Source organism: Anastrepha obliqua, chromosome 4, assembly GCF_027943255.1.
Source record: "Anastrepha obliqua isolate idAnaObli1 chromosome 4, idAnaObli1_1.0, whole genome shotgun sequence".
Lineage (NCBI taxonomy): Eukaryota > Metazoa > Arthropoda > Insecta > Diptera > Tephritidae > Anastrepha > Anastrepha obliqua.
The window spans coordinates 85,796,336-85,822,414 of NC_072895.1; the positions used below are offsets into that span (position 1 = coordinate 85,796,336).

Genomic DNA, 26,079 nt, shown 5'->3' on the forward strand with positions numbered 1-26,079 from the left:
TTCTTTTCTTTTATTTAATTTTTTTCCTTACGTGCTTTGCCTGCATTCTCTTGCGTTCTGTCGCTGTTTTCTATTTACATTGCGGTTGTTTTGTCCGCGACGATTAAGTCAGCGTTTAGTTGAAATGTTTGTTTATAAATTGAAAATGAAGTCATCGTTCGTTTTGTTATTCTGTGGTTAATAGTAATCGCCCGAAATATAGCGATCTTGCAATTTAGCTGTACCTATTCGGGTGACGGAGGCGGAGGTGTGTGTGTGAGTGAGCAAGTGTTCGCGTAAGTGTGAGTGTGTGCGCGTAAAGCGTCGGCGCTGATGATAATCATGAACATTTTTTGCCTTTTTGTTTGTTCATTTATTAAAAATTAATAATACTTTCGTTGCCATCAAACAACTTGGGGACTCTGCTTTGTAGTCATCGTCATCGTCGTCGTCGTCGTCAATATGTCTCTCTGTGTCGGTGTTGTGTTGTTGTATTCTTTTTTGCTCCACAAAAGCAAAGCGCCTTTTAACCTTTCGTCGTAAATGGCAAGTAAATATTATATTTCATTACACAGAATGACAATTGTGACAATTATGGAAAGCTTTTGCGCTGTCTTTAGCTCTCTCTTTCTTGTTCAATTGCCGCTTATACTCGAATGGCGCGCGAGCAGCTCAATTTTTTGCTGTTTATATATCTTATCCCAGTTACTCGTTTTTTGCGCTTTTTGCACATTTTTTGTCATTTGTTTTTGCACTTTAATCGATCCCAGTTTTTATTACTGATTTATTTCCTTTTTAAAGTTAATTAACGTAGCATTTATGTGGAGCTGTGACATTTGCAAAGCTACGTTTGCCATTTCCTTAATTAATATGTATGTTCGTCTGTCGTCATAGACAGTGGGTACGGAGATTACATAAGATCTCACTTGACAAATGACAAATGTGTCTGGGGGTTTTTTGTTTTAGTTGTAAAGAAACAAAAATCAAGAAATGTAAAGAAAGAGGAATAGAGAGAAATATTTTAATATAAATATACTTTTCCCATGCATGTATGTATGTAGGTGCAACTTTCCTTGCCATTTGCCACTATTGACATTGACGCCGCTGTGACAGATAGTAATTTATCATTTTTAATTACTCTCGAGACACTGGAAACGATCGGCGATCAGTTACATCAGCCAGCAAAGTGAGAGTGAAAGATCAACTGCGACTGATCAGTCGCTAATAGTGATCATATCAGCAAATCTTCTGATATATTCTGAGTGGAATCATTAAATGAACGTGCGAAATGGGGTACTTAAAAATTTTGGTTTGTTCAAGTAAAAATTTCTTAAAGGGTCAAAATTAAACAAAACAAATTAAAATGAACAGTATTTTGACGCTACCTGCAACTGTCACTTTATACTAAAATTGGATGAGCTTTAAAACTGCATACCAAAAGTTGTTCTAGAAATTATAATTAAAATTAAAATATCAATTTGATTGGTTTGAAATTATAATGAAAATTTTCAGAATTTTCATGTCTTTTGCAACAAAGCGTGTCACAAAGTTGCAACGGGGTTACACACCTATTTCATTGCCCATGAGTGTAAAGTGTTTTGTAGTAATCCGATTGTGGGTTGTAGTAATCCATTTGCTAGCCGTGGCTTTGATGGCCAACTTCCTTGGCCTCAGAGCTCGTTCTGCCACTCCCTTCTACAGCCATCAAAGCCACAGCTAGCAAATGGATTACTACAACCCACAAGCGAGCATGGCAGGTAGAGAGGCTGCAGATGGCCTAAACTGCTGTTATCTGTCAAAGTCGCAAATCCTCCTGTCATGAGACGGCGGACCACTTCCTGTGGGTCTGCCCCGCCTTCGCTCGAATCAGGCTTGAGGTCTTTGGCACTGATGTGTTAAGATTTCTTCGGAGGACGGGTAGATTTAAAGAAAATTAAAAGGGATTCTGAGTGCAGTACAATGGACTTAATTGTGCCTGAGTGCTGTACTTGCAAGTTGTCCTGACAAAAAAAAATTTATTGTAGACAATTTTTTCAATACAAACCAACGAAATTTACCCTTATACATTTTTCGTTTCGACTGGCCACGTGGCATTTTTAGCGTTTAAGTTGAATTTTGAGACAACCTTTCAAAAGTGACATCTGAGGGTTGGGTGAGGTTCATTGCACTAGACAGGGTTAGTTTACTAGCGTGCCATAAAAATGACTGGATTATCTGGAATGAGCGAATTGCTATTCTGTTCGACATTTAGGCCTCACTCAAGACACTGTAATCCTGTGAGGTTAAGTCCTCACTGGTCCTTGAGTGTGTCGAGAAACTGAATTTGTTAGGAACGCACAAACGCATCCGACTAATTTGGGTCCCAGGACACAGGGGTACACTGGGAACGAAGTAGCGGATGCATTGACAAGAGAAGCTCGGTCTCATTATGAGCCCGTCCTTACTATATAGTAAGACCACACACCATCAAGGAGAAGCTCAGGAGTAAAGAGCTAAGATTGAGGGAGGCTAGCTGGCACCAAACTATGGGGCTACACCAGGCGAAATCTTTATTTGGGGGGTACAATCGAAAAACGTTTAGAAAACTCATAGTCCTCCCAAAGCATGAACTGAGAATATATATATAATATATATATAAGTGGCGCGTACACCCTTTGGGTGTTTGGCCGAGCTCCTCCTATTTGTGGTGTGCATATTGATGTTGTTCCACAAATGGAGGGACCTACAGTTTCAAGCCGACTCCGAACGACAGATATTTTTATGAGGAGCTTTTTCATGGCAGAAATACACTCGGAGGTTTGCCATTGCCTCCCGAGGGGCGACCGCTATTAGAAAAATGTTTTTCTTAATTTTGGTGTTTCACCGAGATTCGAACCTACGCACTCTGAATTCCCAGCTCTATCTTAAGTTTAATAAAGGAACTGGGTTTGGATAAGGTACTATGATGAGTAGAGGGCACACAATTCCATGAGGTCGAAGTGCAAAATTCAAATTGAATCTAATCTAATCTAAAATGGGTCATCTTCAAGAACATCATATTATAAAATCCTCTTTAGTGATGTAGCTCATCTCGCACTGGATGGATTTGTCAACAAAGAAATTTGTCACATTTGTGGAAAAGAATACCTTCGAGTTCAGAAAAATCGTTACATCCACTAAGATTCCACTACTTCGCCCATCCGTAAACAGCAATTTCGAATGACTCGCTGGAGGACTCATGAATAACTTTGGTAATGTTGACTTCTAATGCCTCAATCAAAGCTGGTTTATCCACAAAGCATTTAGACTTTACATAAAAGTCTAAAGGTGTGATATCAGACGATCTTGGTGGCCAATACACTGGCCCGAGATGAGAGGTAAATTGTTCACCGAAACGACGACGAAGTAGATCCATTGTTTTACGGGCTATATGACAAGTAGCACCGTCTTGTTGAAACCAAATGTTGTGTGTTGTGGAGATCATGGGCTTCAATTTCCGGCATGATTTTCTGAGCGATAGCGTTCGCCATTCACTGTTACGTTGGCGCCAGGCTCGTCTTTGAAGAAATATGGGCCGATAATTCCTCCAGGCCATAGGCCGCACCAAACGATTGTTTTCAATGGATGTAATGGCTGTTCTTGAATAATTTCGGGCTGCTCTTCAGCCCAAATACCGCAATTTTGCTTATTGATGTAGCCATTACATCAAAAATGGGCCTCATTGCGGAACGGTTACGTGCATCATAAGTTGGCCTGAGCGCGCGATGAACACTCCTCACCGAGCGTCGATTTTCGTAATACAATTGCACGATTTGTAAACGTTGTTGAAGCGTAAGTCTGTCTATGATGAAATGTCAATGAATATTGAAAAAAATTATATATTTAGTTTGACAGTAGTCATGCGAGAACTGTCAAAAACACGCTATTGGAAAAATGGCCTCCAATCTGATCACCCTTTAGTTTGGTTACAAACTAAACGCAAGGTGGAGAAAAAGAAGAAGATTTATAATTTTTGCAAATGACGGCGTACGTTAATTATATTTAGCACTTGTGAACTAAACAGCTGCAGTATACAGACAGACAAGCAATGGGGCGCGCAAAGGTTCAAATGCAGATTTCCATCACTCAAAATCATGTTTTTCGATTTAGTAAAAAAAATAGTTATACAAAAACAAGATTGAATGATTGAGTTTGCGCCACCTTGTTCATTGCGGCTAAAAGCGACTTCCGGCAATGCATATCGAGGTTCCGGGGCACGTGGCCATAAACAAAAGTCGCCTACGTACAATCATATATACAACATACGGCAATAGATAACTAAAAGTAAATAAAGTAGTAATAATACACACATATACACAAACACATATGCAAACTTTAAAAATATTACATATAATAAAAATAACAAATCGATTTATGGGTCTTCAAAGAGAAGCCTATATCTCACTATTGGCACGGAACGCGGTAAGCAGCGCGGGCGTGGGATGTGCACTACACTTGTACTTGAACTTGCTACTTGCTTGCCACACGGTCAATATGAATTCCGAGCGATACTGACTATAGCATTTGCATGCATCTTGAAAGTGCTGATGTCTGTCCGACTACCAAAGAAAAGAAAATGTAAATGTACTAGCAATTATGAACATACATACATACATACATATACATGCATACATACATACATACATACATACATATACATATACATATACATATATATATATATATATATATATATATATATATATATATATATGAATTTGTGTGTTTTGCTTCAAACGATATAGCCAGTAACGAGCTGCGATCATCACCGATCCAGCAGCTGCACTCGCACGCACAGTTCTCTAGTAAAAGTATTTTAGGTGGCATCTAGCCATTGCGCACGTCAACGCTACCCGCCTGCTCCTACTGCCTTCTTCAATAGGCAATGAGGAGTAGTACATACATACACACATTGCTTGAACGTTTGAGGTAGAGATTTGTTTTATGATCTCACATAGATGACAGCCTGTCATTGCTTAGTTAAAAATAGTACAGATTCGCTGTCGTCGCAGAACAAAGTTTTTGAAACACAACATCACTGTCCATACATGTAATATATTTGAATGTACGATATACTATATATGTATGTACACATTAGGGATGCCAATATTAGCGGAAAATTTTGTTTATGGGATTTCGGGATACTGTGAAAGTGGTCCCGATATTCGTTGAGGGATTCCCCTGAGAAAAATTTTTTCTGAGTAAGAGTAAAAAACAAAACAATAACAAAGCATTTAAACTTAACTACCATAAGCACATACATATTTATTAGTGCAGGCCAATATTAGAGGAATAATTTTTTTAAATTGTACATAGAAAGTCATGCAATTCCGAGTTACCTATATCACAAATAGGAATGCAAATACAGGGTACCTCTGAAAGGAAGAATTTATAGAGAAAAAACATTAAGCGAAAATTAAAAAAAATATAAAAGTCAACAAGTTTGGTGTATAACTAAAGTCATATTAAAAACAAAAAACATAATCACTAATATTCCCTTTATGGTTTCAATGGTTCTTGACCTCAACATATTTGTTGTTCTTTTTGTAGTAGTTTATCCTGAACATATATTCCTGTCTTAGCACTTATCGGCAGATCTACCAAAAAATCACCCCCTTGATCAAAAAGTTCTCAGAATATATTCAGAAAATACAAAATGCCAGTTTATTCCTCAAAAGTGATATTATCGCCTTCAAAATACTGCCATCAATTGTCTGTTATTTGACTAAATAACAGCCCAGAGTATTGTTAACAAGCGCGCGGAAGCATTTGGTCGAAAGTAAACCCGAAAAAGGAAAATCAGTAATTTTTTTCGTACGTGATAGTATTGTAATATATTTGGCTGGAAAATCACAACCAGCGATTGTTCATGAGCTCGAGCACCTTAAAGTAAATCCAGGTAGCATCGCGAAATGTCATGGAGGTGATCATCAAAAGACTGCAACGTCACATGAAATGGTTCAAAAAGTGAAGAAGCGACTTGAGCGAAATCCCCGACGAAGTGCCAATCAAATGGCGAAAGAACTGAAAATATCTGACCATAGCATCCGCCGCATACTGAAAAACGATAGTAAAGTCAAGCCTTACAAAATCGAAAAGGCGCATGATACCATAGGGTTCATTTGATCGACCGTTCATACAAGAATTTGAGTCATTGATTGACCACCAGGAGACAGCACCCGCCACAGGTAACGGTTTGGCTGGCTATACCCGCAGCTGGGTGCTCTCCAATCGTTTTGATCGAGCTTGGCGTCAAAGTAAATGTGAAATATTATCAAGAAAATATTCTGGAGAGTGCTTTGAAGACGTGGGCAGACAAACATTTCGATGACAGACCATGGACGTTTCAACAGTACTCGGCACCGTCTCACAAAGCGCAGGTGAACCGAACATAATAACGCCCACACAATGACTCTCAAATTTACCAGACGCGAATCCGATGGCTTATTCTCTTTGGGCCATTTCGGAGAGCAAGGTCCGAACTAAAAGATTCACAAGTTTCGAGGCGCTGAGAAAAGCCATTGTCCGCGAGTGAGCCAAAATACCTACACATTCGGGCAGCTTGCGATTAAGAGACGGTTGAGACGGTCCAGAAGTCTCAAGACTATAGTCAAGGCAAAAAGTGGTCATATCGAGCAAAAGTAAATTGGTTCTTAATTCACACGTTTTTTACTTTGAATTGAATAAAAGTAATTTTCCAAACTGAACTTTTGACCTTTTTAAATGGTTACACTTCGAGTGCCGGACCCCGTACCATCAGAATCGTCTTCCTTTCGGCTGATAAAACGCGTTTCTCGTAGTGGTTTTCTGACTCGATCAAAGCGAAAAAGAACGTATGGAGCCATATTAGGTGAATTCGATGGCTGTTGCATGGTATCGTTTCGTTCTTGATCAAAAATTCACGGATAATGATGGCACTGTGCGACGGTATGTTATTATGGTGCAAAATCCATGAGTTGTTTTCCCACAAATTCTGTCCGTAAGCAATGATCAAGTCTTCTGCCAGCTCTATAGCTCTCTGATGGTTATTGATTGGCATCAGTTTTCGATGTCGACGGCTGCCACTACATTCACGATATCTTCTGAAACGTTCATGCCACTCGTATGGCACGTTACCGAAAAACAGTTTCTCAGCATTTCTAAGGTTTTCACTCTATTGAATCCACTTTAGAATGCAAAATTCAATATAGATTCGTTGTTGAAAATTAAAATCCATTTTTAGAACAGTCAAAATCGAAAACACGTGCAGAGGTAGATTTATTCAAAACGGTGTAACTTTTACAAATGGCAATGACGATAAAATGCTAGTAGGAATGTTAATTACAGATGTGGTAACCTAACAAAAAATCAAAACAGAACTTAAATGATTTGATTTAAAGCTTCACCTGGCGGTTATTCAAGGTGATCAAGGTGGTATTTCCGTTTCAAGTACATATAAGCACGTCCAATACACTATAAGTTTTTCGACGTGAGGAAGATTGCGTAGCTTGATTTAATAATTTATGCAACTTTTCCTTAGAACTTTTTGTTTCGTTCACATTAGTGATGCTATGATTACATTTATTTAAATTCTCTCCACAAAAATACTCAGGCTGTAATTTTATAATTATAGTTTAACTGTAGTAAATGACAGCATTTTACAAAAATCGTAATTCAGCTCTTATCTTTTATAAGGACTCGTTAGAAAAGAGAAAACATCATAACCTTTCGACACTGTTTCGTCTTCTTCTTGATTGGCGCGATATCTGCTTAAATGATTTGGTCGCGATTAACAAAGCGCGCCAGTCGTTTGTTTCTCGTACTAATCAGCGCTAGTTGGACACACCAAGTGAAGCTAAGTTCTTCTCCATCCGAAAGGGCCTCCCTTCTTCCTCTACTACCACCAGCTGATACCGCAGCGAATTCTTTCAGAGCCGGAGCGTTTGTACTCATTCGGATGACATGAACTAGTCAGCGGAGCCGGATCTTTATTCGTTGCACCATGTCTATGTCGCCGTAAAGCTCATTTAGCTCATTGTTCCATCGCCTACGATACTGGCAGTCGCCAATGTGTCAAAGCCCAAAAATCTTCTGCAGAATCTTTCTGTGAAACACTCCAAGGGACACATCAGCGAATGTGGTCGCGTTCCAAGTTTTTGCGCGGTACAATCGGACCTGTCGAGATGAGAAGCTTATGAAGTGTTAGTATTTTTTCGTCGAAAGAGGATTTTACTACTCCTTTGTCTACTTAGTCCAAAGTATCACCTGTTGGCAGGAGAGATTCTCCGATGGATTTTAAGGCTGACATTATTATCGGTGTTAATGCTGATTTCTTAATAAACGAAGTCTCTCACTACTTCAAAGTCAAAACTGTCAACAGTGGCGTGGTTGACGGTTGTTTATTTGATGACAAGAGGTCACTTCGTCTTGTCCTCGTTCACTTCTTTATCCAGTTTGCAAAAGGCAGAACTAACAGCACGGTTGTTAAGGTCGATGATGTCAATTTCATCGTCATATGCCAGCCATTGCACGCTCTTATAAAAAATTGTGCCTGAGCGATTAAGTTCTGCGGCTCGCACGATCTTTTCCAACATCAGACACCAGCGAGTCGCCTTGTCCGAAACCTCATTTGGTATCAAATGGTTCGGAGAGGTTCTTCACAATTCTGACGGCGCTTGCTGGCATAACGGCACAGCCGAAGAGCGGTTTGCGGAGATAGTCAATTCTGACATTGCGGCATATAATCAACTCCTTTGTGTGCTGTCGAATGCCGCGATAAAATCGCCGAAAAGATGGTATGTATCGATTCTCCTTCTATAGGTCTTTTCCAAGACTTGTCGTATTGTGAATATCTGTCCAACTGAGGATTTTCCAAGTCTAAAGCCATACTGATAAGGTCCAATCAATTGAGCTTCAGTCTTTTGCACAATACGAGGTCCGTCCTCTTATCCTCTGTGCACTGTCTGAGATGCCTACCTTTTCCATATGCTTTGCCCACAGAAAGTGGCCCGTCATCAGTCCAACCAGCTGTCTGCAGTCCCTTCTGCTTAATGACAGGAGGATTGCGACAGTCGGTCGGACATGACAGGTAACATCAGTTTAGTCCATATGCAGCCTTTCTCAGCCTGCCAAAGCTCGCTTGTGGGTTAGAGTAACCTGTTTGCTAACCGTGGGCTTGATGGCTGCAGAAGAGAGTGGCAGAACGAGCTCCGGGCCAAAGAAATTGACCTCAGAGCAGCTCCTAGCTAAGGAGTCAGAGGTCTCGTTACCCGCGAGACCCACGTGTCCCGGGATCCATATTAGCATCAGGCTATTGTGTCTACCGACATATGTAGTTCAGCTTGGATTTACTGGAATCGACTACCCCTGATGAGGTTAAGGGGTTGTCTAAGGCCATGAGCGCAGCTTGGCTGTCGCTGCAGACACATATAGATCTGCCTCTCCAGGATACTAATTCCATCTTAGTTGTCACAGATTGGTGGACACTATTTCATGCTCTCAATAATTTTCGAAACTAAAATCTTAATTAAAGAAATGCATTACGTTTTATTTCCTCGAGTATTAAGTGTAACGTTTTATGGCATAAGTAAATTCTTCTCTCCAGGGTAGAAATGTTCTTAAGTAAAAGAGACCAAGCTGCTTAAAAATTTAAAAGCTTCTATGTAAACATTTCTGATATTTTTTTTCCAATACGATATTTAAAATTATTCGGCATCACGGGATTAATATAAGCTAATCCCGGTAATTCTGGATCCCTGACAGCATTTTACAAAAATCATAATTTTGGAATCGCCACCTCTAGTACATATGTATGCGTGTGTGTGCACCCACAGATTCGTGTGCTCCTTTGGTTTGTGGGCTCCCATAAATGTTGGCATTTCTCCAGCGTTCAGCGCAGTTCCCTGCACATGTTGATGTTCTTTTGAGTTGGTGTATATGTAAACAAACAAATTTTGTTAATTTCTTGCTTTGTTGCATTAGTCATAACTGAGAAATTTGGGTAAACGAAAGTCAACACATTGAAGCTAATTAAGACTTGCGCGTATTGAGGTTGATGGTGCTGATTAATAAGAATTCGACTAATCACGGTTAGCGGTGTGAAAATTGCCGAATGAAGGACTACGGTGGAGGATGGAATAGTAGCAAGATTATTTGTTTTTTAAATAAATATGGGGTGTGTTAGTATGTACCATATGTCTATTTATGCATGTTTTAAAGGCCGTTAAATAAAATTGCAGCATATGTTTAAGAATATAAAAACTTCAAATTTTATTTTCTTTGAACAGAGCAAATTTTTTATCTCTCTGTGGAATTTAATAAACCCTTTAGTTACCATTGTGACCTATAGACAATAGGATTTAAAACAAATTTAAAATAAAAATAAATAAAAATGCAAAAAGGAAGAAGGGGTTTTGGATTGGAGGTTGACGACCTACGGTGGCCAATTACATTTAACCGCTTCAAGCTACTGATGAAATTCACCAGGTGTGTGAAATTTAAACCTGGTATATTCACAGGTATAGCAAAAAAGTGAGGTCCCAGTTGCCCCGATGAGAGCAGAGCAGCTGAGAAGAAGGTGCTGAGATGATCCCACCTCATCTTCCAGACAATATCTGCAGAACGTACTTGAAGCAACCCCTAGTCTCATCGCATGGATACCTAACGGACAATGCCCGGTAAAGATACTCACCGAATTCGAGAGCAGCAGCTTTGTTAGCCTTAAAAGTTCCTTCGAACGCCACCGATCTACCCGTGGCCAGAAGTATTTCGCGACTTCGTACGATTGTGTTCTAATATAGCGCTCGCTGAGTTGATGCGAGGCCCATCGTTCCAAGAGTAGGAACCCCAATCTACTCATTTCGCGATTAAACCGTCTCCAGGGTCCTTTGTCTAACCAGCTCATCAGACCAGTAGTTTCCCGCTATGCCACTGTAACCGGGCACCCCAATGAGCCTAATATCGAAATATTTGGATGCGTTCGAGAGAAAAATCAGATATTCCCCCACTAATTTGGAACGCACAAACAACAATCTCAACGCCCTAGTTGTCGCCTGGCTGTCGGAGTAGATATTTACCTCCCTTACAGTAATTACAAGGGAATAAGTTCGTATACTTTTGTTTAAACAAAAAAAAAAAAACAATAATTATAAAGGGTTTTTCAATAAGGGCGGGTATGCATGCAGAATGTCAATCGTGGCGTTTGCTGTGTGGCACGTAGCGCCGTCCTACTGGAACCATATGCCGTCTAGGTCCATATGGTTCAATATGGGCCATAAGAAATTGGAAGGGCCACCACGTCTACCGAAAAATGCACGCAACGTTTGCGTTAATGAACACTCATTTTGAGAATAAAGTTTTATAATTTGAACGTGCTGTTCAATCGTGTAACTTGCCATGATGATTTGGCATAAACAACTGAATAATAAACAAAAGATTTGACAGATGTCACCAAAACAAAATGGCTGCCACAGGGCGCCAAAATCGACCCGCGCCAATTGAAAAACGTTTGCGTTAATGAACACTCATTTTGATAATAAAGTTTTATCATTTGAACGTGCTGTTCAATCGTGTAACTTGCCAGGATGATTTGGCATAAACAACTGAATAATAAACAAAAGATTTGACAGATGTCATCAAAACAAAATAGCTGCCACAGGGCGCCAAAATCGACCCGCGCCAATTAAAAAACCCTTTATTAATAAGTTCATCAATTGCATATTATCTGTTGCTGTTTGCAACCTGTTCCCACCTCTCGACCAATTTGTAGATGCCGTTTCGCAAAAAGTCGCCTGTTCTGGTGTCAAAGAAGTTGTTGAATCAGTTTTGAAGGAACTCTTTGTTATCGAAGGTACCGCGCATCATATGGTTTGACAGGGAGGAGAATATGGCGGATGCTGAGGGACCTCCCATTCGAACTCTTAGAGTGCGACTATGACGCCTTTTCCAACATGGGCCCAAGTGTAAATCCCATTGAATTAAATTGATTGAAAATCGTTTTATGATCGCAGTTCATTTTTTCCGCCAATTCTCGACTGGTTTGACAGGCGTTCTTCTTCAAAAGGGATTTGAGGCGTTCCTCATCGAATTCATAAGGCCTTCCGTTGCGGGATGTGTCATCAACGTCAAAGTCACCGTTTTTGAACTTTGAACAAATTATTTCCATAGACTCGCCTATGACACCATCTCCTTACACGTCGCAAATGTCCCTGGCTGCTTCGGCAGCTTTTTGACTTCGATGAAAAGCAAAGAAGAGCAATTGTCGAAAATGTTAATTTTTGCGTCCTGGGTATTCCATTTCTAAGACTCAAAAATAATAATAAAAAATTAAATAACTCAAAAATAAAAAAATTAACCTAGTTTTGTAGAGCAGAAAGAGTTCTGTCGAATGAATGCTTAACCTTTCCCAAACAGCAAACAAATCGTTTTAAAATAAAAGAAAATATAAGAACGCTATGAACTTATTTCCCAACCCAATGCTATAGAATGCATCTTTCTCGCAGTGTTCACGCTTTAGAGTAGTCAATGCACAAACAATTGTGTACACAGTTTGGAGTGTTTTTCTTTTGGAGTGTTCACTTTGTCAAGCGTGTGCTGTATTGGTTTGTTTGATGTTTAAGGTTTTGCATCTAATTATGACATACGACATTTAAGAAGTTGTGCCCTAAAACTTATTCATGCTACTCAGCCTCGATCAACTGTGGACATACTTTTATTTGCATTTTTATTTTTACGGTTTACGGTGGAAATCCGTACGATTGGGGAGCCATATGACTATTAAAATTAAAAGCTTAAATTCTTTATTAAAAATTTAAACCATTACTTTCTTAATTCCGTATCGATATTTTGGGTATCGAGTCATTTTGGCAAGACACCATATTACCGGTTACTCGATTTTGTGTTGTGATACTTCAAATGGGTACCATATCGATACTTTCGGTTCCATATCGTGTTCCTACAAATGCAAATGGAAGTGCTTTACTTTTTACTTGACCAAGTAGCTTTTTCGCAGCTAAAGACAGGGACGTCCTTAGGTACTTCTTAATGTTCTATATTATAGTTTTCGCTTGTATATAATTTTTTTTAATATTTTCAGCAAAGTTTTTTCACTTTGCTTATGACATTTTTAAAGTAGGTTACTTTTTGCTACTTTTTATGTTTTTATTTTTTAAATTATAGTCATTTGTAATTTTTTATTTTTCATTTTGTCTCTCTTTGCAGGTCTCTGGCGACAATCCAGTTTTTGTCGAAAGCGTCAAACCAGGTGGAGCGGCACAAATTGCTGGCTTAGTTGCCGGCGATATGATCTTAAAGGTTGGTTGGTGGCAGTTTTTTGTTCTTTTTTTTTTTTGTTATTGTTTTTTTGTGTTTTTGTTTTTTTGTGTTTTTTGTTTTTTTTTTGCTCGCTTTTTATTTTGTGTTTTTCTTTGGCGCTGTGCTTATTTATTTCTATATGTTATTACTATTTTTGTAAGCAACAATACAAAAGCAAAAAAAAATGTTATTATTAAATATTATTACCTATTGTGTCATTATTTTGTCCAAGCAAGCAACAAAGAATATCGGAAAAATTAAAAATCACTTTCCGTTCCACCCTGTCCGAGTTCTTTGCCTTTTAATGTTGAGCTGATGATATTACTTTTTTTGTTGCTGTTGCTTTTACTGTCAAGTCATACTTGATGGCTAATTATAATGCGCAAAGCGTTTTTCGTTGCACACACATACATATATACATACACTCGAATATGTGTGTGTATGTTGTTTGTGCAGATTTTTTATTTATATTCTTTTATTTATTATTTGTTGTTTTTATATCGTGTTCATGCATTTTATTTGTAGTTATTTTTATTTTTGTTGTTGTTTTGTTTTGTTTTGTTTTGTCTTTTTTTTTGCCAACTGTGCCATTCACCGTTTTCTCTGTTGTTATTTCGCTTTTTTTAGGTCAATGGACAAGAAGTGCGTATGGAGAAGCATCCGACTGTGGTTGGCTTAATAAAAGGTATGTTGCTTCTATTTTTTTGCTGTATTTCTTCTTCGTCGTACTCAATCTTGACTGCAGACTGTTGACTGGTGCTGTTGCTATTATTGTTGTTGTTGCTCTTGCCTTAGCTGTATGGTGGGTGTGGCAATGCAGCGCAATTCAAGCAAGCAAATCAAGTCAAGCCAAGTCGAGCCGAGTACTTTTGTTTGTTTGCACATACTTTTGTGCACACATACAAAGACACTAGTATGTCCACCACAAAGTGGATTAAACGGGTATTGTACTCCTGTGCTATTCAGTAATTGCAACAGCGTGAAGTGCCGTTTGTGAGTAAGTCAAAAGATTGCCACTTCTTGAAGTTCAATGTGTTGGTTGAAGTTCGATAGCTGCTGCTTTGTTATGGTATTATTTTTTCGTATCAAAATATGGCGCATTAATTAAGTCGCGGTAGACAGAAGGCAACCGTGATAGTAAAATCAGAAATGAGTGGAAAATGTGCCAAATAATATAGTCTTTAAGGGGGCATCCCGCTACTATCGCAAAAAACGCATTCCTTTAAATTTTAAATACAATATTTTATTATATTATATAAAAGTGATTTATTGCCTAAAACTACATAATTTAAAATTCAAATAAGAAAATAAAATTAAAAATGCAAAATATGCTAAAAAACATGAGTTTCACAGTTTGCAAATCTGGCTCTACAAATTAAAATAAATGTTTTAATAAATGTTATTTTTTTATTGTAATTACTTGGTTTAATATTTTTTATTATTTTAAATTTTGTTTTAAGATATGTGCTTTTTTATATGTTTTTTATATTGTATTATTTTATTTTATGTTGTTTTTTCTCTATTTTGTTTTAATTTATTTTAATTTTCGTAAGCTTTTTAAGCTAGTTTTTATTTCATTTTATTTAATTCATATTTTATATGTTTTTTATTTTTTATTTATTTATTTTGATTTTTGCATTTTTTTTTATATTAAATTTTGCTTTATTTGATTTTTATATTATTTTATTTCAGTTTTTTATTTTGTTCTAATTTATTTCTGTTTTCGTAAGTTTTTTAAGCTATTTTTCATTTTGTTTGATATGAATTTCTAGATTTTTTAAACTTTATTATTTTATTTTAGTTTTTTATTTTGTTCCAAATTATTTTTGTTTTCGTAAGTTTTTTAAGCTATTTTTCATTTTTTTTATATGAATGTTTAGATTTTTTAAACTTTATTTAGGTTTTTTGGGTTTTTAGTTTTTATTTGTTTTTTGTTGTTTTTGTTTTGTTTTTTGTTATGTTTTTATATTATTTAACTTTTCTCTATTATACTTTAGTTTTTATTTTTGATTTATTATTATTTTGTTTTTGTTTTGGTATTAGTTGTATATTTACTTTTGCTTTATTTTACGTAATTTTTTATTTTGTTCCAATATATTTTTATTTTTGTAAGTTTTTTAAGCCATTTTTATTCTATTTTGTATGAATTTTGGTAATTATAAATAATATTATTGTAATAAAATACATTTATGACTTTTTGCTTATTTTTGTGTTTGGTTTTATTTTACTTTAATTTTTATATTCGTTTAAGGTTAGTATATTATTTATTATATTATATTTTTCTATATTAAATTTTTGGCGGCCGCCATAGCCAAATGGGTTAGTGCGTTATTAGCATTCGGAACTCACAGAGAGAACGTAGGTTCGAATCTCGGTGAAACACCAAAATTAAGAAAAACATTTTTCTAATAGCGGTCGCCCCTCGGCAGGCAATGGCAAACCTCCGAGTGTATTTCTGCCATGAAAAAGCTCCTCATACAAATATCTGCCGTTCGGAGTCGGCTTAAAACTGTAGGTCCCTCCACAAATAGGAGGAGGAGCTCGGCCAAACACCCAAAAAGGGTGTACGCGACAATTATATATATATATATATATTAAATTTAGATTTATTTTACATTATATTATACATTTATTATTTTTTATCTAAGTTTTTTAGCTATTTTGTATGAACTTCTTCTTTTTGTATTTTATATTGTTTCTTAAGTTTTTTATTTGGTTTTTTTTTTTAAGTTTAATTTTTATATATTTTTAAGGCTTGTATTTTTCATTCTAAATGTTTCTTTATTTTACATTATTCTTTTATTGTGTTATAATTTATTTTTATTTTTGTAAGTTTTTAAGGGAGGGGTCTAGGGTTTGAGCATTTTTTTTAATAAATTTTTGAGACTTTGCTTTAGAGATATGAATAGTGAAAATGTATTTAAACTTTTTGTACATTATAAAGCATCATTTCAACAATATTGTACTAAATTTGTTTAAGAAAATATCGGGAAATAAGCCGGTGAGGTAACTTTTCCGAAAACGCCTTTTCCAAAAGGTGATTTGCGGTGACTATCGTATCTAGTTGTAGAATCACCTGAAATAAAAAAAAACAGAATTATTTGGTTAAATTATCACCAAAACCTCCCCCCCACGGGCTCCGATTTTTTTTTTTTTCATTTTTACGTTGCCAGCGCGTTTTTGAAGCAAAAAGTGGGATTTTCACTGATTTTTTCGCTGTATAAGTGGAAACCGCCCTTAATGTAAAACAAAAAAGTGAAAAATCTCTCCGTGGGGGGGAGGTATTTTATATATAGAAGCTGTATACCAAATTTGAACAGGATCGGTTAAATATTGTTGAAGTTCTAATAGTCACGGACTTTGAAAAAGTGGTTTCGAGAAAAACGCGTTTGAAAAACACGCTCCGCTCGCAGCTGTCGCAGAGGAGTGGGGACAAAAACGTCTATAACTCCAAAAGGTTTACTCCGATTGAGCTGAAATTTTGGGACAATATTTTTGAGATGATTTACTATAAGAAAAAGCTATTTCCAAAAAATCGATTTTTTGAAAGTCAAACCCTAGACCCCTCCCTTAAGCTATTTTTTTATTATATTTTGTAAGCCTTTTTATATAGTTGTATTATGTTAATTTTTGTACTTAGTTTTATTTTACTTGAATTTTTATATTTTTTAAGGTTTGTATTTTTTGTATATTAAATTTTGCTTTATTCTACATTATTTTCTTCGTTTATTTTTATTTTTCTAAGTTTCTAAGTTATTTTAAATTTTGCTTTGTATGAATTTCTATATTTATGAATTTTACAATTTTTATTTGGTTTTATTTGGTTTTATTTTGTTCTAGTTTTTATATTTTGTAAGGTTTATATTTTTTGTATATTAAATTTTGCTTTTTTTATATTTTGTAAGCTTTTGTTTTATTTAATTTTTAAAGAATTTTTATCTTTTTTATTTGATTTTATTTTGTATATATTTTTTTAGTTTGCTTTAATTTTTATATAGTTTTTATTTTATTTAAGTTTTTTGTTTTACTTTAATTTTAAAATTTTTCATTTTATGTTAGATCGATGTGTTTTTGATATTATTTTAATTTTTATATATTCTTATTTTGTTGTATTTATTTATATGTTTTTCATTTAATTTAAATTTTTTTATATTCTTTTGTTTATTGTATTTTTTATTTATTTAACATACAGTTTTATAGTTTTTCACTTTATATAAAATTTTGTATTTTTTATTTAATTTAATTTTTTAATTTTATTTAAATTTTTTTATGTTGTATTTATATATATATTATATATATATATATATATATATTATTTACATATACATATATGTTTTATTTTATTTATGTATATATATTTTATTTTATTTGAGTTTTTCAAATTTTAATTCAATTTTTTATCTTCTTATCTTATTTTTATTTTTTATTTTATTAATTATTTTAATTTTTTTTATTAAGAAGTTTCACTTTGCCTTCCAAAAGTCATACAATCGTTACTCTGCTTCCACTTCAAACACACATCTGAAACGCATTAATCGCGACATAAATCATTTTTTTACTACTTGAGCTTCTATATTAGCAATCAGTCAGCAATCGACATACAAATGTATGTACGAACAAAATGCCCGGCCTTCCTTCTGGTTCGATTGGTGTGTGGACACACATTCCTGCGCTCTGTTAGTGCATGCGATGGTAAATGGTAATCGTAATCGTCAAGTTGAGTAACCCGCGCCTGTCGTCCGCCCATCCGTCTGTACCGTTCCGTTCTGTTCATTTGCCCTGGGTGCGTATCGCAGCCTTTTAATACAAATATGTGGCACAATACAATCGTATAAGCTAAAGATTATTCATACATATGTATGTATGTATGCACAGAAATATGAGTGTGTGGTTGTTATCACAGTTTTGCTACTTTCATATGACCGCCGCTCATTCCGTTTGCTTGCCGATAACGCGTCGGCTGTCTGTCCGTTTGCTTGTCGCTTTTTGTGCCTTTGACTGGACCGGCGCGACAGCATGCAAATCGGCGGCCACTCCATAAAGTCGGGTGTTATGCAAAAACATACAAATGCATTTAAGTTTGCGCATACACACACACCGCGTATGCATGTAGTTGTACACATAGGTATGTTTGTTTATTTGCCATGTCTCACCTCCCTCCGCTGTGTTGTGTTGTGAATGACCGTCTGCTGCGTCGTACTGTCTCACGCTTATTCAAGCCAGATGATTGCACTTAGGACCACCAGCTCCTGCACAAGCGCGCAGCACGCAAAATACAATGCGTTTTTTGCATTGCTCACTGCAATAATAAATACGTTTGTATGCATGTAAGTAGGTGTGTGCTACATATGTATGTGTTTTGACTTTTTTCTATTCCACACGATTTGAATTTATCAACATTCCAGTGCGTTCTGTCGTCTCTTTGTCTACCGATTCGATGTGATTTTATTGTTTTAGTATTGTTTGTATTTTTGTTTTTTGAACTTTTTTTTAATTAAAAATTCACTAGAGGCCATTTGTTGATTTGCTAATTATACAAGTGAGCAAAATGTATAATAAATAATGCAAAATTTATTGTGGAATTTTTTTCTCTGAGAGAAATGGCTTTCGAGGATTTTTTGTATAAAAAAATTGAAGTGTGAAGATTGAAAGCGATAATTATGACCCGCAAGTAATTTCAATTACCTCCACTCTACTTATTGTTCAATTCTTAGAATTTTTTTAATTTTTTTTTATTCAATTGTATTAAATATTATAAAATCATTGCTCGTACGCTAAAAAGCGTTACAACTTTTGCATCAAAAAGGGGCCGCATTCTTCATTAGCTTAATTCCCACAGACTGAAAAAATTTATGTAACGTTGTAAAAATGAGTTGGAATGTTGTTTGTTTTGTTTTTATAAATTCGAACATATATATGTATATATACATATATATTTATATGTACATTCATATCAGCTTCCTAGCTTCAATTTGTGACAAAAGATGGAAGAAAAAAATGAAACAATTTATAATTGTACGTAAAATAATTATAAGAATTTGTAACGCCAATAGAGCGATAAAACGCACATCAAAATTCACACACGCACACTACGAATACGTACTTTTACTATGTTCACAAGCATGCCGACAAAATACTTGAATGATGAGCTCTACAATTTATCTAATTTGTTCTCATAATTATTTTTTCTTATTCGCTGTAATGCAGGGAGGGAGGAAAATTATTTTTTAATATTTTTTTCTTTAACAAATTTGTTGCTGTCTCCTTATGCTTTGCTCCATAACCGCTAAAGTGCATGAACAATTTTGAACCAGCTGATACCAATTTTAAAACACTAAATGAAGTCAATTACCTTTTCGCTTTCGCATACGTCACCAATTATTCATTCGGACGATACGACTCAGCCAGTCGAATCGCAGGTTTTATTATTAACGTCGTAAAGCACCTACAACTTTCCGCTTGATTTTCTATTCTATTCGCCGCCATTTTAGGCGCAAATTCCCATAAAATTATACGGAGATTATTTCTTTGAAACTCTGCTAATTCCCCCTTGTTGTAAAGGGGTTTTCAATTGGCGCGGGTCGATTTTGGCGCCCTGTGGCAGCAATTTTGTTTTGGTGACATCTGTCAAGTCTTTTTTTATTATTCAGTTGTTTATGCCAAATCATCATGGCAAGTTACACGAGTGAACAGCACGTTCAAATGATAAAACTTTATTATCAAAATGAGTGTTCATTAAAGCAAACGTTGTGCGCATTGCGCCCATTTTTCGGTAGACGTGGTGGCCCTTCCAATTTCTTATGACCCATATTGAACCATATGGACCTAGACGGCATGTGATTCCAGCAGGACGGCGCTACGTGCCACACAGCAAACGCCATTTTATTCCATTTCAACATCTACCCGCCCTTATTGAAAAACCCTTTATGTTGTGATTATTTTAACTACAGCGCCTTGCAATATTTTAGAAGATACTCGTCTTATTTTTCGTCTTCAATTCACTGGCTACTTCAAAGTTGTAATCGGCGTTAAAACTGAGCTTGGTCTTGTACTCGTTTTCATGTATTCCATTTAGAGAAGGGAGAAGGTACTGGTCGTCGAAGCGTAGCCGTCTGAAACCTCGATTTGTTTTAAATCTCGATATTTTCGAGACATAAACTCATACTAATTACTGATTACGTTAAATTGGCAATCGGTTTTAGCGTCTCTCACAATAAGTTCGCTAAAACTTAATATGCAATAAAAAAAAGCTTGATCCGGTAGTTCGCGCAGAGCGGACGATTTTTGGTAAAAAACACTCAAGTTCCAGTCGGAAGTTATGCATCCACCTGACTGTATTCCTTCTACTCCGGCCTCCAGCCCGGAGCGAAATGTATGCTTAACTGGTAGTACCTACGAAGTTTGCCAGACTTAATTCTGGTACTAGCAGGAACAGGAGCCCTCAAGGTACGCTCCGATCTGTTCCTGCGGATAGCCCCCGGATGGCTCAACTCCCAAGAGCGGAAAGAAGCTGGCTCATTGTGGAGTTACTTTGCAAGCCGGTTTCGGTTTCAAGAACTGGCAGAGTTTTAAATAGGCGACAAAACCTACAAAGGTGGTTAGTGTGTCCATTCCGCAATGCAAATCTGTACCAAAAATGTTTGCGCATTAAATGGGCCCCGGTGCTTTTCAGTGTTGTGGGGTAAGGCTGACCTCTGCAGGTAATTAGGTAATTACGTTAAACGAACAGGTCGGTGTATTCCGCATTTTACCAGCGTTTTGTCACGTAATTTGAAAAACTCAGCCGGTCAGCTCCAGCGTATTTGTTAGTGTAGTTATAGTAGCTTAAGTCTATATATTAACTGATCAGTTGTCTTTTTCGATGTCCATCACTTTAGAAGGGAGAGGAGGCGTACTAGATGAATTGGTTCTAGAGGGCAAGTGACGAGATAGTTCGGGGTTGCTTCACCAGCTAGACATATGTGGATTAGGTCGGAGTTGAAACTGAGCGCCAGAGTAACGTGGGCTTCACGAGACAGCTGAAGCTTTTCCTCCGCGTTAGGTATTGATTGCCCTGTAATTACAACTTTCATGGTGTGGAAGTTGGTGAAAGTGGACGAATATAGTTTAAGGCCTATCGATATACCACTGGTTTCAGTGGTTGTGGTCTGTATTTCTCTATCGCGTCAGGTTATTCGAAGATATAGGTTCCGCCGGGTCGATTAGACGAATCGGTCTCTAGTGGGTGACTGCTTTGCTGTTCTTTCGCAAGACTAAGGCTATTGTTATTCGAAGTTCGTGCTAACTGGGTAATAGTACGTCGATTTCAGCGCTCGCGAACGCATGTTCTTGATTTCGCCTAAGTGATCATTCAGTAGATTATCGCTCACTACTTCACACTCCTTTTTCTTGTAGAAATGTTACCGGTCTTGAAGGTTTCTATTAATCATGTCGGCCAGTACATTTATCAAGTTCCGAGGGTGGTTTGATTCTGATGGTAGAAGTTCGATGTAAAGCTTACCGTGCGTTTCTGGACACACAAAGAAGTTTCTAAATCTTGGACGCATCAATTCAATGAATCGATGTAATTCTACATGATTTTTGCTTGCTGTCGATCACTCTCATTCTTTTGGGAGAGTATGCTGGTGGGAAGCTGAAATTATCGACTATTGAATCACTGGGCGGCTATGATAAGCCGATCGATTATCGAGCTTGGTTTTTATTGTTGTTGTAGCAACTTACTAAATCCTGCCAGTGCAATGTACATAGTTACCGGTCGTCTTCGTCTAGCTCATCTAACGGTAGACCCAGGAAACGTGCTGTTTCGACAGCTTGGGTCCAGAGGAAAAGGGTTGTTAGGTGAGCAGGTTTGGTGTGGCATGTAAAAAGGGGGGTTAGTATCTTGCGGAGTGCCTTCACATGCTGGTCATATGTTGGGTATGTCGGGGTTGATTTTGGATAGGTACGAGTTTAGTCTGCTAAAGTAACCAGAACGTAATTGTGCCAAGGCTATGCGGGTCTCTCGGGTAGCTGAAGTTGTTCATCTGCTAGGAGTGGTGGTTGGACTTCGATTGCGGCATTCAGAGGTAAGGAGTTAGGAAAGTCCGGTTCAGTAGTTGTCGGTTCGTTTTGTTCTGGATCTCGTCGAAATAGTTGAAAAGATGCCTACAGACGTCACCCTTCATCAAATTTTGGTCTTCTTTAGTTTTAGAAATCTTTACAATATTCAAGGGTGTGCTTTCTATCTTTAATAAATTCTTTATTTAGAGTAAGAAGTCCATCAATCAACATTGACTTCTTCTGGTTCGATCACAACTGGACATTGTGGACATCTCTTTATATTCCCATATTGCTGGCCGCTAGGACTAAGGTCGTCTTAAGAGGTGGTAATTAAAGTTTGGTAACATAGAGAAAATTTATCAAACGACACCCAGCAAATAAATTTGATCCCGGCCACTTCACAATTGATTTGGTACCAATTTTTAGTTCACACTGTACTCGTTGACGTTAAATAATATTTTTTGGTTATTTTTGAAAAATATTCTTTAATATCACCTTTTCATATTTTCTTTCTTTCAGCGTCCACCATCGTTGAATTAGCCGTGAAACGCAGTCAAAAAATGACGCGCCCCTCTTCGGTGGGAATAGTGCCTTCCACACCCATACTATCGGGACGTGATCGGACAGCATCCATAACAGGCCCACAACCGGTTGATGTAAACTAAACAATGAAGAAAAAAATTATTTCTATTATTAATTTTGTACATTACAAATTCATAATAAAATTTTCCCTTTCTTGTAGAGCATCAAACGCCGCGAAATGGAAACTTATAAAATACAAACGCTACAAAAGATGCTGGAGCAGGAGAAATTGAATTTGGAGCGCCTGAAAGGTGACACCAACGATCCGAGCTATAAACTTTCTGAAGCGAATATCCGAAAGCTGCGCGAACAATTGCGAAAAATCGGTGCTGAGGTATGTGCGTGGGCAAAATGTTGTCGTAAAGTTGATGTCCTATGAATGTTTTTTATTTTTCACTGTGAACAAAATTTGCTCACTTGAGTGGCGCAAAGAATTTCAAATAATTTTGTTTCTGATTTTCACTTTTTACTCCCCTTTCCTAATTGTGAATTCGGACGCAAATTCATTTCGTATTTGATGTTGTATGGAACTTTCCTATTTTTTATATTGAAAGTGTTTAATAATTTATAAAAAATATTTTTAAATAAATCCCTTGTAATGTTTAACATATGGCATGGCCAATGAGCAAACCCTTTGCCATGCTCTTTATCTGGATCTGGTTATGATTTGTGAAAAATACTAGCCATAAATTTTAAATTTTCGCAGGAATAGTCTTCTTAGGTATATTGGTTAGCTCAGTATGAAATAGTAAGCATTTAACAAAAAGGTAAATAAAATACTTTGGAAATTAGCTAAATACAGTTTTTAATTAAATTTTACAAAGAATAAAAAAATTGGTATTAGTAGCAGCAGGTAGCACCCCTTAGGGGGGCCCTAATACAATATCTTTAAAGAGTGGTCCAAATACAATTTTTTTGTTTTTAAAAATAAAATAAAAATGAAAAAGAGCATACCATTCAAGTTTCTGTTTCTGCTGCTTCTCATGGCTCATCTTGGCTCAACCCAATTTCCGAGATTATTTTGGCGATTTCTGGTTCATTCTCAGGAATATCTTCTCCACGAATGGCCCGAGTGATATTGGCATTACCCGCTGGCCATCTGGTTAAAACTAAATATTATTCAAGCCCATTTTCTTATAACTTAACTTGCATACTGGGAGCGACCCAAAGATGTCACGCACGTAGAGATGCACGTAGGCACTTAAACATGCCTTTTACTTCTTCGAAAAGCCCCTCTCTTGCTTTACAAATAACCAAGTGTTGTAATATGAGAATGCGTGAAGCTCGTATGCCCCTCAAATGCCGCTGTATACTTAGCAGCCTGAATTGCGCAAGATTTCTCGACTCTGCTAGATGGAGAGCCACTTGCGTAAGGCGAACAAGATTCACTAGTTCGAGGTACTTGGGTTCACGTTTTGAGCTCAGTCGTCAGTCCGTCGTATTGGGTTTGCTCAAACTTTGCAGACTGCAGAAACTTGATATTGAAAGTATAAGTCTGGGATTTACAGAGCTTTTTTGTACATTAGGCTTGCGAGCGCTCAAATCTCTGACCTCTGAAAGCAGTCTTTGTTGTTGTTGTAACAACAAAAGCATTCCCCATAAATGTTTGTGGACTGCTGCTAGCGTGCCACTCCTTGACTGAATATGACTCCGGATCGTTGTGGTAGTGTAGAACCGCTCGTCGCGGGAATGTGTTGCTAGAAGTCATGTGCACTGCTGAACTGCACTTCACTACCGCTTGAGGCTTAGTAGCAATGCCAGCCAGTATTATCGATGTCATAAGCGGCCGCTGTAGGCGAATGGTTTGGTGCGTAACTACCATTTAGAAGTGCTCAGGTTCGAGTCTCCGGGCATGAAATTTTAAATGCAAGGAATCGTTTTTTCTGATAGCGGTCGCCCCTCCAGATGCAATGACAATCCTCCGAGAGGGAGGGAGGAGCTCGACCAAACACGCAATAAAGGGTCTAAGCCCCATGCTATTCTTGTGGATAGCGTCCTGCTTGGCTATCGGAGCTATTAAATAATACGAGTTTCATAGCTAGAGTCATTCAGAGACAAAACCGTTGGTAGCTGAGGCATTGAAAAAGTTTTGGCTTTGTTTCTGAATGTTAAATTGTCAGTCTGTGTGGAGGCTTTGGTGCCTCAATATTGGTGCCAATATATTGGCAGGATTTTCGGTCCCCAGGTGTGGAAATTTTGTTTGTTGGCTGCCGACATTAAAATTCACCATCTCCAGAAATCCAATTTTTTTGGTCAAAACTGGCATCAAATTCGTGCTGCTCCAATATTCAATGCAATATCCAAACAGGAAAGCAAAAATGAAGCGGCCACACTTTTGTTGTTCACTTTCGTGAAATTTTTGCATAACCTAGCCACAGTGCATAAACAGTCACGATGATATTTTCATTTCAGCCAACATGGTTTTGAAAAAGCCCACTGGCCGAGGAGCATAATTCGATAATGAAGTGGTATTTGGACCTCGACATTGTATGTAGACCTCAGTTTGTTGTTCGAAATTCTTCTACCAAAATATTTAATGCAAATGACAGGTAGTTATACAGGGTGTTTCAACAACTTTCATTACAATTTGTTAAATATAATATAATAAAAAGAGGCCAAACGTAACTTCGATTCTAAGTAAAAGTATTGGTAATATAAAATGCATCGAGTGACTACCACTGCTTTTCTTACAGTGGCACATACTTTGATAGACATTTTTCTTTATGTTTCCTCACATTTGTCGAACAATTGCCTACAAAATATGTTTGAGCTGAGTTTGACGAGGAGTGTTTGCCAAAATAAAACCTTTCGAATCATCTGTGATTAAGTTCATTTTGCCTTTGGCTCCAACAAGTACGCGTACATCCGTCCCTTCAAGGCATCAGAGTGAAGAAGAATTCGTTTGAAGTCAACGCAAATGAATCCATATGTGAATTCGAAGTTTTAAGATTGTTGGAGTACCCATAAACCGAGTCAAAAATAATCTCGTTCAACACAACCAACGGTTATGCTAGTACTATTTTGTACTTGAGACGCGCACCGCAGGCCTGCAGACCACCTTTAATATGACGCTCTTATGAAACCGGTTAAGTGTCATAATATAATAATGCTCAGCAAGCAATTTGGGATGTGCAGTAGACGTCTGATGGAGTCTCAGCTGACTCAGACACA

The 26,079-nt window shown here is 37.0% G+C and overlaps 1 protein-coding gene across 1 annotated transcript in view; it reads left to right on the forward strand.

Annotated features, from left to right (window-relative positions):
- The window catches only part of LOC129244257 (uncharacterized), a 153,337-nt gene that overhangs the window by 90,155 nt on the left and 37,103 nt on the right, over nt 1-26,079 (forward strand). The window contains exons 4-7 of the mRNA XM_054881874.1: nt 13,195-13,287; nt 13,915-13,972; nt 22,846-22,982; nt 23,069-23,242. Coding sequence (XP_054737849.1) covers nt 13,195-13,287; nt 13,915-13,972; nt 22,846-22,982; nt 23,069-23,242 — 462 coding nt within the window. The remainder of the gene's footprint in view (nt 1-13,194; nt 13,288-13,914; nt 13,973-22,845; nt 22,983-23,068; nt 23,243-26,079) is intronic.